The 16,943-nt window shown below is 39.8% G+C and overlaps 1 protein-coding gene across 2 annotated transcripts; it reads left to right on the top strand.

Annotated features, from left to right (window-relative positions):
• The first annotated feature begins 1,853 nt into the window (after positions 1–1,853).
• cyb561a3a (cytochrome b561 family, member A3a) lies at positions 1,854–16,733 on the top strand. 2 transcript variants are annotated; one of them, XM_078414780.1, is made up of 7 exons: positions 1,854–2,089; positions 4,948–5,062; positions 7,024–7,214; positions 8,159–8,367; positions 10,079–10,233; positions 12,920–13,091; positions 15,678–16,733. In XM_078414780.1, exons 3-7 carry the CDS (start codon positions 7,046–7,048, stop codon positions 15,696–15,698), a joined length of 726 nt encoding a protein of 241 aa, XP_078270906.1. In that variant the 5' UTR covers positions 1,854–2,089; positions 4,948–5,062; positions 7,024–7,045; the 3' UTR covers positions 15,699–16,733. The 2 variants fall into 2 exon arrangements, with proteins under 2 accessions (XP_078270906.1, XP_078270905.1); XM_078414779.1 differs by lacking the exon at positions 4,948–5,062.
• The last annotated feature ends 210 nt before the right edge of the window (positions 16,734–16,943 follow it).

Raw genomic sequence — 16,943 nt, 5'->3', positions numbered from 1 at the left:
GTTTCAAGTGTCTTTAACATCTTTAACATTTGAGCCTGTAATATGTGCCTGCACTATCTGGGCAGTTGTGCAAAAATTAAACTCCAACCACACACATTATTGTAGTATGAAAATATAAATGTATCTTTTTCTCTATCTCACTATAAACGAGTACATCAGCATCCCAGATGTCATATTCCTGACGCCACAAAAATCTAATTCAAATTTAATTCTGGAGACAAAATGTCTGCACCTTCCAATAAACAAAGTCAATCTTCTGCAATGTGACTTATAAACCAGCTGAACATTAACTTCAATAACAGATCTGCGTAGTGTTCCCATAAAGAGAAACGTTGTTCTACTTCAGAGGCAGAGTAATTCATTGTGTTTAATATAGCCTGACTCTCTCTGTACAAAACAGAGTACTTGCTGTCTGTTCATAGCCACCAGAGCAGAGAAATATAAAAGTAAAAGGTCAGTGCTTACCAGATGTTCCATTATTGTATTTCTGATTTTTGCAGATAAAATGTACTTGCATTTACAGTGTTTTTCACAACCCCATGATGTTCCAAAACCTCTTCTAAACATTGAATGTCTATTGCAGGTACCAACCTCCCCACCATCGAAGGGATGTTGTCTTGCCAGAGGCGTTGTCTCTAAAAGGCAGCCAACATCATCAAAAATCCTATACCACCCTAGCCATGCTCTCATGTCAGTCTTGCCATCAGGAAGAGGGTATCGGAGTCTGAAATCCATGACCTCCAGGTTCAGGAACAGCTTCTCCCCAACAACCATCAGGCTTTTTTATATGTAATCCATTTAAATTAACTTGATTGAGACCTACCAACTAATCTTGGAAAAAAAGTACAACATTCCAATTGTTTGATGATGTGCCTTTGATCCTTAGTTGAACCTGATGAATATTTTATATTTTTGTAGTTTCCTGATAAGAGAGTGATTAAATAATGAGTAGTTTAGTTTTACTACAATATTGTTTTCTTCTGGGGATATAGCATAAATTTAACAGTGTAAGCCATTGCATTAATAAATTCAACTGATAATACTTCCTCGTGTACTGTGTTGAAATGACAAATACAGCAGTAGATTTCCATCCACGATATAAGGTTTAACAGCTTGGTGACGGAAGATGTCACAATGTATTCACAAAATGCTGGAGTAACTCAGCAGGTCAGGCAGCATCTCGGGAGAGAAGGAATGGGTGACGTTTCGGGTCGAGACCTTTCTTCAGACTGATGTCACAATGTATTTCTGCTGACAAAAATTAACAGTGAAAATTAAAGTTGTTTCCACTGTTACATGTAATGGAGGAACAGAAGTACCATCGCTAATTTACTGTCACCTGAACAGTCCCGATATTGGATAGTGTGCCTGTTATAGGTCAGTATCCTATAACAGGTTGGTTTGGGATGCAGTGCCTGTTTTAAAGAAAACATTGTTCTTGCAACATGAATATCACTGGCAGAACTGTTATTTGTTGTAAAGTCATAATTGTTCACTTAACTGAATCACTTGCTTGGCCATTTCAAAGGATAACTAAAAGCCAATTTTATTGTTTGATCTCAAGTCACAAGGAGACCAAACTGAATAGGTTAGGTTTCCTTCTCTGCAATATCTAGTTCCATTCATTTATGTCTCATGGAGGCAATACATCTTTAAAACAAAATTAAACTTTCAAACTCTCCTCTCTGCCACTGTTGCAGAACCCTCTGGGAGATGGTGGAGAAATTATACGAGCAAGATTTGGTTTTAAGGGTGTCTGAGATTCGCCTTTAAAAAAAGAGATCGAAGAAGTTGCATTGTGGGAGTTGATGTCAGGAGCAGCATTTCAGGACTACAACTCACATAATACATTGGCAAATGAATGCGCTTTAGACGGGTAGTTGCCTGAAGGCCGAGTTTAAAAGTGACTTTAATATCAAACAGGAGATAAGAAAATGTACCTTTGGGACGGAGTGGCAATCTCAGATTAAGCTCTCTCTATCTTTTTGATATGGAATATAAACGGATTTCCCTGTCTAGGAAGAAGTTTGAAGATTCAAGGCCATAATTCCTCTTTTATTTCAAAGTAACACATTAGAACAAACTGCTGGTAAGAAATAAATCATATACTTTACGCTAATTTTCACATCCGCACAAGCAAAAATTATGCCATATATCTTGCTATATATTTTTGTACGACGTTACTTGTACTTAGAAATCAAAATGTGCAATGATTTCATAAAACTATTCAACAACTGCTTCCATTTGTATAGTGCATTTAATGTAGCTAAACATCCCACATGCTTGGCAGTTAGGTTATCAAGTAAAAATTAAATCTTATTTGGAAATATTAAAATAAATGACCAAAGGCATAGTCATAGTTGGTTTCTAAGCAGTGTCTTTAAACGAGCATAATGAAGTTGGATCGGATTTTAAAATCGGAGGCCATTGGCATTGACAACCGAAAGCACTGTCAATTATAAAATGCAGAATTTGAGACATGTTCGAAGAGTGACATTGCAGTTTGAGATTAGAAAGAGAAAAGTCTGGCCACAAAAGGAGTGGTGATTGAGGGATAAAAACATGCCCTTTATAAATCTCCAAAAGCATTAAATGTAAGGTGTAAATCATTAAATGTAAAGCTTCAGGTGTTTTGCTGCATTAAATGTGTTATACAAATGTAAACTGTTGGTAGACACAAAATGCTGGAGTACGGGTCAGGCAGCCTCGCAGGAACGAAAGAATTGGTGACGTTTCGGGTCGACACCCTTCTTCAGACTGATGTCAGGGGAGGGGGCGGGACAAAGATAGGATGTAGTAGGAGACAAGAAGACTAGTGGGAGAACTGGGGAGGGGATAGTGAGGGAAAGTAAGGACTACCTGAAGTTAAACTGTTAAACTACCTGAAGTTAAACTAATGTAAACTGTTGAGTCATTTTTCTGAAATCATACATTTGGATTTTGTTGTGCCAGACTAGCAGATTTTCTAGACTTCTCTTATTTCACTTTTGGTCATTCTTTTTAGACTTTGCACAGTAATATAATATTGCAGTGAATACTGTGATGTTAAAGAGAGGGGGATATATACCATCAAACTGGACCCTTCTCACAAACATACCCATATTCCTACCTGGTATTTCAGACCACAACCCCTGTTCCAGCCAAACATCCATCCCACAGTTCATACCGTGACCCTGGCCACACTCTAAACCTCTGGCTTTGGGAACACACCGCACTTGCATTCTGGATCCTTAGCTCACATTCAGCTAAACTATCAGGATCTCCAAACAATTGGATGCTGGATTATCACAGTTTAATTGTAGTTGTGATGACTTAGACGAAGGGATTAAAAGTACCATTAGCAAATTTGCAGATGATACTAAGTTGGGGGGTAGTGTGAATTGTGAGGAAGATGCAATAAGGCTGCGGGGTGACCTGGACAGGTTGTGTGAGTGGGCGGATACATGGCAGATGCAGTTTAATGTAGATAAGTGTGAGGTTATTCACTTTGGAAGTAAGAATAGAAAGGCAGATTATTATCTGAATGGTGTCAAGTTAGGAGGAGGGGGAGTTCAACAGATCTGGGTGTCCTAGTGCATCAGTCAATGAAAGGAAGCATGCAGGTTCAGCAGGCAGTGAAGAAAGCCAATGGAATGTTGGCCTTCGTAACAAGAGGAGTTGAGTATAGGAGCAAAGAGGTCCTTCTACAGTTGTACCGGGCCCTGGTGAGACCGCACCTGGAGTACTGTGTGCAGTTTTGGTCTCCAAATTTGAGGAAGGATATTCTTGCTATGGAGGGCGTGCAGCGTAGGTTCACTAGATTAATTCCCGGAATGGCGGGACTGTCGTATGTTGAAAGGCTGGAGCGATTGGGCTTGTATACACTGGAATTTAGAAGGATGAGGGGGGATCTTATTGAAACATATAAGATAATTAGGGGATTGGACACATTAGAGGCAGATAACATGTTCCCAATGTTGGGGGAGTCCAGAACAAGGGGCCACAGTTTGAGAATAAGGGGTAGGCCATTTAGAACGGAGATGAGGAAGAACTTTTTCAGTCAGAGGGTGGTGAAGGTGTGGAATTCTCTGCCTCAGAAGGCAGTGGAGGCCAGTTCGTTGGATGCTTTCAAGAGAGAGCTGGATAGAGCTCTTAAGGATAGCGGAGTGAGGGGGTATGGGGAGAAGGCAGGAACGGGGTACTGATTGATAGTGATCAGCCATGATCGCATTGAATGGCGGTGCTGGCTCGAAGGGCTGAATGGCCTACTCCTGCACCTATTGTCTATTGTCTATTGTCTATTGGCACTAATATTCCAATTCTTAGGTTCTGTTCTATAGAACTTCAGAAATGCAGTACAGAGCTATATTACAGTTTTAATGGCTGAAGATAGTGTGTTGGAATCTCAGCAGCTGAGTTTTGGAAGACTACATTATATCAATTGACAGAATGAGGGAGACTAATCAAGGATGCTTAAAATAGACAAAGGTAGAAAATGTTTTTCAAGAGCAAATGAGATAATGCAGAGGTAGATTCTGGTAATATATAGTCAGAATGAATGGAGATAAAGGCCCATGTCTGGGACATAGGTGGCAAACAGAAACATTTAAAATTGGATGCTAGGGAGGGACGGAGTCTATTAATTGATTGAATTATCTAAAAGGTACAGCATGGAAACAGGCCCTTTGGCCCACACTGACCACTGATCACCTGTCCAAACTAGCTCTGTAATTCCACTTTCATATCCACTCCCTACACACTAGGGGCAATTTACAGAGGGCAATTAACCAATAAACCCACACGTCTTTGAGATGGGTGAACAGAGCACCCAGAGGAAAGCCGTGTACAAAATCCACACAGCCAGCACCCAAGATCAAGATTGAGCCTGGATCTCCGGCGATGTGAGGCAGCAACTCTACCAGCTGCCCCTTATTGTATTCATATGACTTCATTATTTGTGTTACTTAGGTGTCACCTAACGCATCAGTTGGGAACTTTCCTGCAGGCACTTGCTTGGGAGTGAGCTGATATAAAGGGTGGATGGTGTGGAATATGTGTCTCTGTGAATAAAACAGGATAGGCAGTAAGTAATTGCACTGTTAATTTATCTTTCCCCTAGTTATGGATCGATTGGGCTGAAAGAATGGATCGACTGGACTTATATTCACTAGAATTTAGAAGGATGAGGGGATTTTGTAGAAACATATAAAATTCTTAAGGGATTAGACAGGCTAGATGCAGGAACATTGTTCCTGATGTTGGAAGTGTCCAGAACCAGGGGTCACAGTTTATGAAAAAGGGGTAGGCCATTTAGGACTGAGATGAATAATTTTGTTTTCACTCAGAGAGTTGTGAATTTGTGGAATTCTCTGCCACAGAAGGCAGTGGAGGCCAATTCACTGGATGTTTTCAAGAGAGAGTTAGATATAGCTCGTTGGGCTAACGGAATCAAGGGATATGGGAAGAAAGCAGGAATGGGTTACTGATTTTGGATGATCAGCTGGCTCAAAGGACCGAATGACCCCTGCGCCTATTTTCTCTGCTTAACAGAGTTGATGTCAAGGAAGTGGAGATTGGGACTAAGGATAACGGTGTAGGTCCTCACAACATTTATTTGAGAAAATGTTTCCTCTCTATTGTGATTGGTAATGAATCAGAGACAATCGGAAGAGTTGAGAGGAGGGACAAACTATACATTTATTGGCAATGTCAGAGATAATAGTGTAAGATAAACTATTGGAGGTGATTCTATGGCTCTATAAATAACACATGGTTAACAATAAAGAGGATTTTGGAGAAGGATGTTATGGTTGTTCTAAATGCCAAAAGTTAAAGCGTGAGGTGCAATAGATATTCAGTGTGATTGAAACAAAGGGTGTGTTTTAGTAATGATGACACAGACAGAAAGTTACGCCAACATCATCTGGTGATTTATAATGGATTAAGGATCTTCTAGCTGGAAAAGTCAATTATGTATTTCCTCACTTGCGGATGTAGTTTTAGTCAATTTTAAAATCAGCCTTTTGAAAAAAATTAGTTTTATGACCTTCTGTTTCTTCATTTAACAATTCAAAATTGGTTATTTTATCTGGAGTTATTGTATTCTCTTTTTCGTGCATAAAATCTTTGACACTTAGCCAGAGAATGTAAAAGGAGTAGATTATAAGAAGTCGATTCAGTTTGCCGATCTCGGCTCTGATCCCCCTCGGATCAACTGACTCCCCTTCCCCCCCACCCCCCCCCCCCCCAATTTTTGCACATCCCCAATCATAGACTTTCCACTCATCACTTTAATATCACGTTTCATGTATCTTGTTGTGTTTTATGACCGTTGGCAGACCAATTTCTCTCCTGGAATAAATAAAGTTCTATCATATCGTATAACTTGTACACTGACATTGGCCTTTGCCACCTTGGTCGAGGGAAGTAGAAATTGGAAATGTAGGAACCAGGAATGCCTTTCAGATACAAATCTATTAGATTATTCATTTATATCACAGATAAATTTGAACTTGACATCATCCACACACCATAATTGTTTAACATACTTCTTAAACTTCGACTGCCCCTTGTTTGGGATTATTTATTCAAAGGAAATATTTATCGACATGGGTAGTTTCTATTCATCATTTTCCTCCAGTTTTCCTGCTGATTAAATTGGGACCTCTTTCTTTCATCGGCTTTCCCGATATCAGATAACCTGTACTGCATTTATCACCTGGATTTGCACGCTATTAGCATTAATTTAGGAAAACACAGAAAAAATGCCAGCCCTGGGGAATCTCATCCCGTGGAGAATTCGTAATTGTGCAGAAATGGCAAGAAATGTACGTATGTAACTTTAGATTTATAATTATAACTCTCCACTGAGCATTTTGGTTCTGTTCCATTTTGTAAAACATATTTTTTAAATTAATTAATTATTTGCGACCTTTTCTTCCTCCATTTGAATAAGGAACGTTACGTTATAGATATTTGGAGGAATATTGTCAAACTCCAAATGTCAGTTGAAGAAACTGCAGATTTCTTTTTGTTCCATTGCAGGGCAAAGGTGAAGAGTGGCAACATGTTTTATTTTGCGTACAGTTTGTCTCTCCTCTTTGGTCTAATTTGTGTAATCATCGTGATTACCTGGAATACATGTTATCGAGGAGGTTTTGCTTGGGATGGAACAGGAAAGATGTTTAACTGGCACCCTCTTTGCATGGTGTCTTGGTTTGTGCTCTATGGCAATGGTAAGCTTGGAATATTTTTCCAGAATGTATTTGCCCTCAGAGTTAAAGATTCCTTTTAATATTTAGGTGTTGCAATATGCTCTGCAAAAGTGAGGCTATTTATCTTCCAAACCTTGCTGTAAATTGGATCTGCTTTTCATTTATTTATACGTTTGCAATATAGTTGCATGCTCTGCCAGCTTAATGGCTTTGAGCAAAATTCTGAAACAACTACATTAGCTGCACATGCCAACATCACCTGTATCATAAGGAAATGCTACTACATCTCACGACATATTTGGTTTGAGTAAAATAGGTTACAGGCAACTTTACATATTTCCTGTAAACTTGCTTATTCCAAGCTCTGCATCTGTACCACACAGCGGCTGAAGGTTTATCTTGCTTCCCTCTATGAAGGTTAAACTAAATGTCTACATTAAACAGCCCCAAAACCACATTGTTAAACATGAAATGAGAGCAGAGATCAAAACGGAACATTACAATAAAGCAACAAAAAAAAACAAACATAAATAGTTGAAGAAAACAACAGCAACCAAAGGCAATTGTAAACTAACAGCATTTCACAAAGTGTGCTACTTATGTATATGTAATTGTAGTTCAAATGATTAACAGTTTTATCCGTGTTTTTAAGAACATTTATCAACCAGCAGCAGGCACAATTCAATGTAATTAGTTCATTTAACGGAGTTGGGATTATCTGCCTGTATTGATTAGTTACATCATTCCTATTATCAAAACAGAGCTATGTCAATTTTATACTTTCAAAAAATGCAGATTTTTAAATCTATATTTGTGGACATATGTGGCAAATGTATGTGTACAGTAGATAGTTAATTTTCTGTACTCTCTAATATTTTCCACTCACTTTATTCCAAGTTTCCATTATCTGCATTGATTTGTAATTTGGAAAGTTCTAACGGTTAGCTTGTTTTATTTTCTCCCAGCTATTCTTGTGTACAGGTTGCCCTTCACGTGGTTGAGCAACAAGATAATCCTAAAGTTGGTACATGCTGCCCTGAATCTTGGTGCACTGATTCTAGCCGTCATTGGGTTGTTGGCAGCATTTGGATTCCACAATAAGATGCATATTCCCAATTTGTATTCCATACACAGCTGGGTGGGATTTGCAACAGTCATCCTCTTTAGCTTGCAGGTAAGAACACAGTTCTATTATCAGATTTGAATTGATAGCATGCAAAACTAAGCTTTTCACTGTACCTCGATACACGTGACAATAATAATGCTAAACCTAAACCAGTAAAAGTTAACCATTGAATGCTTTTTTTGTACACTTGAAAATTTACCATAATTGTCAAATCCATTGCCACTTTCCCTGCTACTCTTAGTGAGTGTAGCAGCATTTTCTGACAGCGCACATGTCAAGGATGCTTAGAGACCATCATAAATTGTCCTTGAACTGAAGAGATATTTGAGTCAATCACATTGCTGTGATTCTGTAAGGTTGACAGAATTATTTCCCTAGATATTAGTGTACCATTAACTAGTAATTCCATATCCCTCGGTGTGTGCTTCTGTATCTGATCCTCGGGAGGAGATTTCCAATCTACTTTGCATTGCACTGTTAAACTTTCCAACATGTACAGGCACAACAAAGGACGGCACGGAGGCGCAGCGGTAGAGTTGCTGCCATACAGCGTCAGAGACCTGGGTTCTTTCCTGACTACGGGTGCTGTCTGTACAGAGTTTGTACGTTCTCCCTGTGACGGCATAGGTTTTCCCTGGGTGCTCTGGTTTCCTTCAACACTCCAAAAACGTACAGCTGTGTAGGTTAATTTGGCTTCGGTAGAAATTGTAAATTGTCCCTAGTGTGTGGGATAGTGTGCGGGGATCGCTGGTTGGCGCATACTCGATCTACTCCTGCTTCCGTGCTGTATCTCTAAACTAAACTTGCCATTTATCATCCCCCTTACACTGTACTCTCACCACAATTAACTGTTAACCTTAAGGTCAGAAGTGATAGGAGCAGAGTTAGGTCTTTCGGCCCATCAAGTCTGCTCCAACATTCAATCATGGCTGATCTATTTCTCCCCCCGAACCCCATTTTCCTGCCTTCTCCCGATAACCCCTGACACCCATACTAATCAAGAATCTATCTATCTCTGCCTTAAAAATATCCATTGACGATCTCCGCAGCCTTCTGTGACAAAGAATTCCACAGATTCACCACCCTGTCTCAAGAAATTCCTCCTCATCTCCTTCCTAAAGGAACTCCCTTTAATTCTGAGGCTGTGACCTCTAGTCTTAGACTCTCCCACTAGTAGAAACATTCTCTCCACATCCACTCTATCCAAGCCTTTCATTATTCAGAAAGTTTCAATGAGGTCCCCCTCATCCTTCTAAACTCCAGCGAGTACAGGCTCAGTGCCGTCAAACGATCACCACTCATTCCTGGGATCATTCTTGTAAACCTTCTCTAGACGCTCTCCAAAGCCAGCACATCCTTCCTCAGATTTAGTGCCCAATATTGCTCACAGTACTCTAAATGCGGCCTGACCAGCACCTTATAGAGCCTCAGCATTACATTCCCTGTTTTTGTATTCTAGCCCTCTTGAAATAAATGCTAGCATTGCATTTGCTTTTACTATCAATACGACTTGCAAATTAACTTTTTGAGAATCCTGCACCAGCACTCCCAAGTCCTTTTGCAGCTCCGATGTATGGATTCTCTCCCCATTTAGAAGATGTTATCATACCTCACTAACTATTGAGACAGACCTGAAAAGAGGAGAGTTTAATCTTCAAAGAGGGATTGTCCAAGCTTCGTTTAATAGCTACCTTCATCTTCTCATCCTTACTACAGTTAGTTTCAGCTAACAGGACACAACTTGTTCTTTAATTTATAGTGGCTCCTGGGATTCCTGTCCTTTTTGTTGCCGTGTACTCCACTCTGGGTTCGAGCTGCGTACAAAGATGTACATGTCTTCTTTGGAATTTTTTTCTTAGCAATGACTATTGCTGCTTGTCTCTCGGGAATCAATGAAAAATTAATTTTTGTGCTGTAAGTACATTTTCAAGATCAAAGCATTTTCTTGTCTGTAAACACAATGAATTATTCTTGATTTGATGTGGACCCATCCTACATTTAATCTTATTAGAGATACTGTTAATTTTGCAAAATATTCACAAATGTATTTGGTCTTTTTACGTTCTCCAATGAATTCTCTGATTGTTTCAGTAGCTGAATTGGATAGTAAGCCCCTTTAAGGGTAGAATTAACATGTTCTCATTCTTTTTGCTGTGTATTTACATCTAATGAAAATGTTATAATAATATAATAATAATATAATATAATAATAATAATATAATATAATAATAATAAACATTTATTTTATATAGCGCTTTTCCAAGTGCTCAAAGACGCTTTACAAAACGGTCAAGACATAAAAACAAACAGACGGAGAAGCGGCGAACAAATAGCGCCAGCGTCCTCTCACGTCAGGGTCCGGCAGTAGACAATAAAGAACACAAGACACACAATTACAATTTAAACACAAACAGCCATCACAGTGATTGCTCCAGGCACACCCTCACTGTGATGGAAGGCAAAGAAAAGTCTTATCTCCTCCTCATTCTTCTCCCGTGGTGCCACGAGGCGATCGAGACTCCCGACTTTTGAAGCCCCCACCGGGCGATGGAAAGTCCCAGGGCCGAGCCGAGCAGGCCGATGAAGGGCCTGAGCCCCCACCGGGCGATGGAAAGTGCCGCGGCCGAGCCACGCGGGGCGATGAAGGGCCTGCGAGCGGTCGATCAAGCCTCGCGCTTCGGGGCGGTCGAAGCTGCTACGGCTGGAGCTCCCGAAAGCCGGTCGCCAGCCAGGGATCTGTGAACTCCAGATGTTGCGGTCTGCAGGGCCCACGGCCGAAGCCTCCAAGACGGTAAGTCCAGGCCCTGCGACCGGAGTCTTCAAGGTCGATCCCAGCTGGAGGCCGCCGACTCCACGGTGTTAGGCCATAGCGCGAACGGAGATACGACACGATAAAGGTCGCATCTCCGTTGAGGAGGAGATTGGAAAAAAGGTTTCCCCCACCCCCGCACCACCCCCCACATAAACAGAGTTAAAAATAAATCAAAACGTACATTTAAACGATGACAATAGACAAAAAAAAAAAAAAAAGACAGAGAGACTGCCGGTGAGCCGCAGCTGCAGAACGCAGCCACGCCCCCTTTTGATTACTTCCTTGGGCTTTTACAGTGATGCCTGACATAGTCAGCTTGATTAGCCTTATAGAGTCTTCTAGATGATTGAATGTGTTGTGAGGATGTGGTTAATGCTCTAAAACAGCAGTAAACAGCCCTTTCAAGGATAATTTGTGTGTTAAGATACAGACTGAAGCATAGTGCCAGGCACAGTTTAGTTGATAGCACTGGATGGAGGGTATATGGAATGAGCTGCCAGATGAGGTAGTTGAGACAGGCACTATAACAACATTCAAAATGCATCAGGACACTACATGGATAGGAAAGATTTAGAGGGATATGGGCAAATGCTTGCAGGTGGACTAGGGTAGATGGGGTACTCTATGACACATTTGAGTCAGAAGGTCGTCCAACTCCAATGAAAGGCTTAAAATCAAGGCTGACAACTTGGTTTGGTACTGAAGGGTTGCTATACTATTGGGGCTGTATCTTTCAAATGAAATTTTATTGTAAGGCTGGTTTTACTTGTTGGGGAGACATAAGTTCCTATTTTATCAATCAAAAGAATGACTCCTGATCTCTTCACCAATATTTATCCCTTAATCACATTATTAAAACAGATTAAATCATGTACTGATCTTTTTTTTTTTTTCACATCATAATTGCATTGTCGGTTCAGATCTTGCTGTTGCTTTTATTACTTTCTACAGTAATTAAGCTTCAAAATTGATTTAATATTGAAAAGGTGCTTGTGGCACCCTGATTTTGTGCAGGATTTTATACAAATAAAAATGTCCTTTCCATAGAATGAGGATGGGAAATGTGCTCACACCATTTTACCCTTTTATTTTGCACGAAACAAACTCTAGAAAATTCTTCGGAAGAAAACATTTTAGGCTCATGATTTCACTTGATGTCTAATGAAGCCATTGGAGTTCATGATTTCCCTTCTCAACCTTTTTAACTTTATACTTCTCCTCTCACCTTTGTGACAAGGTTTTTGATCCCCTTATCTAACACAACTTAATGTAACAGTGTTGTGAAGTATCGGGGGAAGCTTTTTTCTATCAGTACAAAAACAGGCCCTTTGGCCTACGTCCTCCACTTTAGTCCGCCTCTCTTACACTTCTCTCACGATTTTGCCATTCACCTACATGCTTGTGGCAATTTGTGGTGACCAAACTTAACATCCTGCATGTGTTTGGGAGGAAACATGGGGAGAATGTACAAACTCCACATAGATAGCACTGGAAGTCAAGATTAAACATGGATGACTGAAGCCACAAGACAGTAGCTCCACTAGCTGGATCACTGTGTCATTGACTGATGTGTTGACAATATTTGAGAAGTTTCAGGAAAGGTTCAAAAATACCTTGTCAAACATTTGAGTTGTTCATGTGTATCTTGTCTAACTACCCCAAAGCATCATCAGTGCTAAGGGCAGGAGAATTCTATGCTATGGGGAAATAGAATAAAACAGAATAATAGAATAAAACAGCCCTGTATGTCCAATTTAATTAAAATCTAATCAATATGGTTTTCTTTAGCAATGCTGCCAACTCGTCTACACCATATATGAAGCTTCCACCTGAGGCATATTTGGCCAATACTTTGGGAGTTTTACTGCTGTGCTTCTCCCTGACTGTTGCCTGGATGCTCTATAAATGTGAATGGAAGCGACCAAGCGCCCACACATCCATACTCAATGATGCCAGAGAGGTAATGTACTGCAATCTATAATATTGTGCCTGGAGGTTTTATCTTCAAACCACTTGCATTTTGAAAAGCCTTTGGCACTGAAGTAATAATCCATTCCAGAGAACAGAAACATGCACTAATATTTCACTTTCCCCTGCCACTGCAGGCATAGGCTCCTGTTTATATAAACACATACATAAAATGAGGAATCCAGATGTCTTGACTATCTGGTATGAAATGGATTTTTAAAAAACTGCATTGATTTTCCTTGCATAGTAAAGAACCTAGTTTCACGGCATGTCATTCTTGAAAATAATAACATTATTGCAAGATCTTATCCTGTAGTAAATTCTTTAATTTGCCTTTAAGGATTGGTCTGAACAGTTAACTTCTCCTATGTGTATTTACTTTAGTGTTATGTTAGTTTAGTTTAAAGATACAGCGTGGAAACAGACCCCTCGGCCCACCGAATCTACTCTGACCATCGATCACCTATATATAAGTTCTATGTCCTCCACAACTGGGACAATTTACAGAAGCAAATTAACCTACAAATCTACACATCTTTGGGATGTGAGAGGAAACCAGAAAACCCAGAGAAAACCCACATGATCACAGGGAGACCGTTCAAACTCCACACAGACAGCACCTGAGGTTAGGATCGAACACAGGTCTCTGGTGCTGTGAGGCAGCAGCTCTACCACTGCACCACTTTGCTGCCCTTATCATGATCCCAAAAAATACCCACAAAGCTTTTCTCCCACTTGTATCTTTGGTCACTACTATTTAAGAAATGTATGAGCTGGTGCTTATCTTGTCAGGTGTGTTTAGTTATAACATATAACATATAACAACTACAGCATGGAAACAGGCCTGTCCGGCCCTACCAGTCCACGCCGACCATTCTCCCTGACCTAGTCTCATCTACCTGCACTCAGACCATAACCCTCCAATCCCCTCCTATCCATATACCTATCCAATTTACTCTTAAATAATAAAATCGAGCCAGCCTCCACCACTTCCACCGGAAGCCCATTCCATACAGCCACAACCCTCTGAGTAAAGAAGTTCCCCCTCATGTTACCCCTAAACCTTTGTCCCTCAATTCTGAAGCTATGTCCCCTTGTTGGAATCTTCCCCACTCTCAAAGGGAAAAGCCTACCCACGTCAACTCTGTCCGTCCCTCTCAAAATTTTAAAAACCTCTATCAAGTCCCCCCTCAACCTTCTACGCTCCAAAGAATAAAGACCCAACCTGTTCAACCTCTCTCTGTAGCCTAAGTGCTGAAACCCAGGCAACATTCTAGTAAATCTCCTCTGTACCCTCTCCATTTTGTCGACATCCTTCCTATAATTTGGCGACCAGAACTGCACACCATACTCCAGATTTGGCCTCACCAATGCCCTGTACAATTTCAACATTACATCCCAACTTCTATACTCGATGCTCTGATTTATAAAGGCAAGCATACCAAACGCCTTCTTCACCACCCTATCCACATGAGATTCCACCTTCAGGGAACAATGCACAGTTATTCCCAGATCCCTCTGTTCCACTGCATTCCTCAATTCCCTACCATTTACCCTGTACGTCCTATTTTGATTTGTCCTACCAAAATGCAGCACCTCACACTTATCAGCATTAAACTCCATCTGCCATCTTTCAGCCCACCCTTCCAAAAGGCCCAAGTCTCTCTGTAGACTTTGAAAATCTACCTCACTATCAACTACTCCACCTATCTTAGTATCATCTACATATTTACTAATCCAATTTGCCACACCATCATCCAGATCATTAATGTAAATGACAAACAACAGTGGACCCAACACAGATCCTTGGGGCACTCCACTAGACACTGGCCTCCAACCTGACATACAATTGTCAACCGTTACCCTCTGGTATCTCCCATTCAGCCATTGTTGAATCCATCTTGCAACCTCACTATTAATACCCAACGATTTAACCTTCTTAATCAACCTTCCATGTGGAACCTTGTCAAATGCCTTACTGAAGTCCATATAGACAACATCCACAGCCTTGCCCTTATCAATTTCCCTGGTAACCTCTTCAAAAAATTCAAGAAGATTAGTCAAACATGACCTTCCAGGCACAAATCCATGTTGACTGTTTCTAATCAGGCCTTGATTATCCAAATAATTATATATATTGTCCCTGGTTGAACAATTTATATCCAACAATGTACTGACTGGCTTGTATTAGATGAAGACAGGACTAGATGTAGTACTATGGTTTTGGCAGTGCTGACTGTCTTGAATCATCCACCTATTTTGGTGTGATTTAAGGGCTGTTGAGAAAACATGAAAGATAAATGCAACAACATTAGTTAATGGATGTAAAGAACAGGAATTTAATTTTGGATGACCACTAGGTATCATTTGTGAATGCATGCGATGACACTAGGTATCATTTGTGAATGCATGCGATGTTTAGTAAATTATTGTGGCAACAGGCATTCTGCAGCAACTAGAGTTATCAAACGCCACCTTATATTTTCTGCTCCAATTACGACTGTATTTATTGCAAGATTTATCATTGTATGTAACTGCCAAATGCCCACTAATCTTGTTTTCTTTTCTTTTTCCACAGCCACTTCTGAGTGAAATATAAATAAGGAAGATACTGGCAATTTTCCAGGAAACAGTAAAAAGAGCCTTTCTTGGGAGGTGTACTACTGTTATACCTTTCTATTGAATTAGATTTCTCAAGAACTAATGGTCTTGGGCTCGGATTATTGAGTTGAGCATGTTGGCATTGACACATTTTGCCATTTAAAAATATCAACAGGACAAAGTTGTGGTCATCGCCAAGCTGATAATTTCTTTGAAAGGGAATTTTAATTTATAACTGGGAGAAAGAAGAGCAGAACTCCTTTTCTAAAAAGCCATTAGGTTGCCATGGTGTAGTCTCGCAGAAATGTTAAAAAGAGATTGAGGTGATCAGGCAAACAGATTAAATGGATTCTTGACCCACCGTCCCCATTTGAGGCCATAAACTTTAAGTTCAGGTGAATTGAATTATTACTTACAAGCAATTTTTTCTCCCTATAATCATTTTTATTTTTTAAATTAACTATTGCGTGCTACTGTTTTATGATCAAAGCTAATTTCTATTGCTAATGTGGAAAGAGCACTTTCCAAAATAAATTATTTTCATCATTTTAGAATCAATTCTGTAATCTACCTTATTTCCTAAAGATTTTTGAATGAAGCAACATGTTGTGTTTGACTTTGGAATTGGATTTGAATTCAGATCAGAGTGACAGCCCAAAGGTGTAGCCAACATAAATTGTCACTTGTGGATCTTAAAATGATAAAATGTCCAGAAATCGTTATTGTTTCTACACCTTAGCAATACATTCCTCATTGCACTTCACTATTTAGTTGCAAAATGCAGGCACAGCTTTTGTTGGAAGTAGGTATCTGATGGTGAGGAAAGACTTTTGGGCAGTATGACCAAAAATATTTTTTTAATAGAAAGGAGGTAATTTTATGTTTATTTTAAATGTTTGTGATTGATATATTTGTCAAATAAATTAATGTATATAAATGGATAAAGGAGTCATCAATGTATGTTGCTGTGTATGGTGACCGGCAATGAAAATTATGAACATTTACTAAAAATATATTGAATCTTTTGGTTTAATGTCTGTGTCAGAAAATCTTGTTATTTAAGGGTGCATGAATGTTAAGGTTCAGCTGGCTGAACAAGTAAGGTAAAGATTCAAAAGATGTCAAGTTCAGTTGTCGAGGATGACAGCAGATATGGAATTATTAAATATATTGAGAAGATTATGGTTTAAACTCCAACTACAGCAGAAGTAGGTAATGGTGCTATTTTGGTACGAACCGTTCT

This window comes from Rhinoraja longicauda, chromosome 18 (assembly GCF_053455715.1).
Source record: "Rhinoraja longicauda isolate Sanriku21f chromosome 18, sRhiLon1.1, whole genome shotgun sequence".
NCBI classification, from domain to species: Eukaryota; Metazoa; Chordata; class Chondrichthyes; order Rajiformes; family Arhynchobatidae; genus Rhinoraja; species Rhinoraja longicauda.
The sequence above is the reverse complement of the archived record's forward strand: the minus strand, read 5'-3'. Positions and strand labels throughout refer to the sequence as shown.

Coding starts and splice junctions, on each gene's coding strand:
- cyb561a3a (XM_078414779.1), top strand. CDS start 7,046: ATGTTTTATTTTGCGTACAGTTTGTCTCTCCTCTTTGGTCTAATTTGT. Junction 7,215..8,158: donor GTTTGTGCTCTATGGCAATG/GTAAGCTTGGAA, acceptor ATTTTCTCCCAG/CTATTCTTGTGTACAGGTTG. Junction 10,234..12,919: donor GAAAAATTAATTTTTGTGCT/GTAAGTACATTT, acceptor GGTTTTCTTTAG/CAATGCTGCCAACTCGTCTA.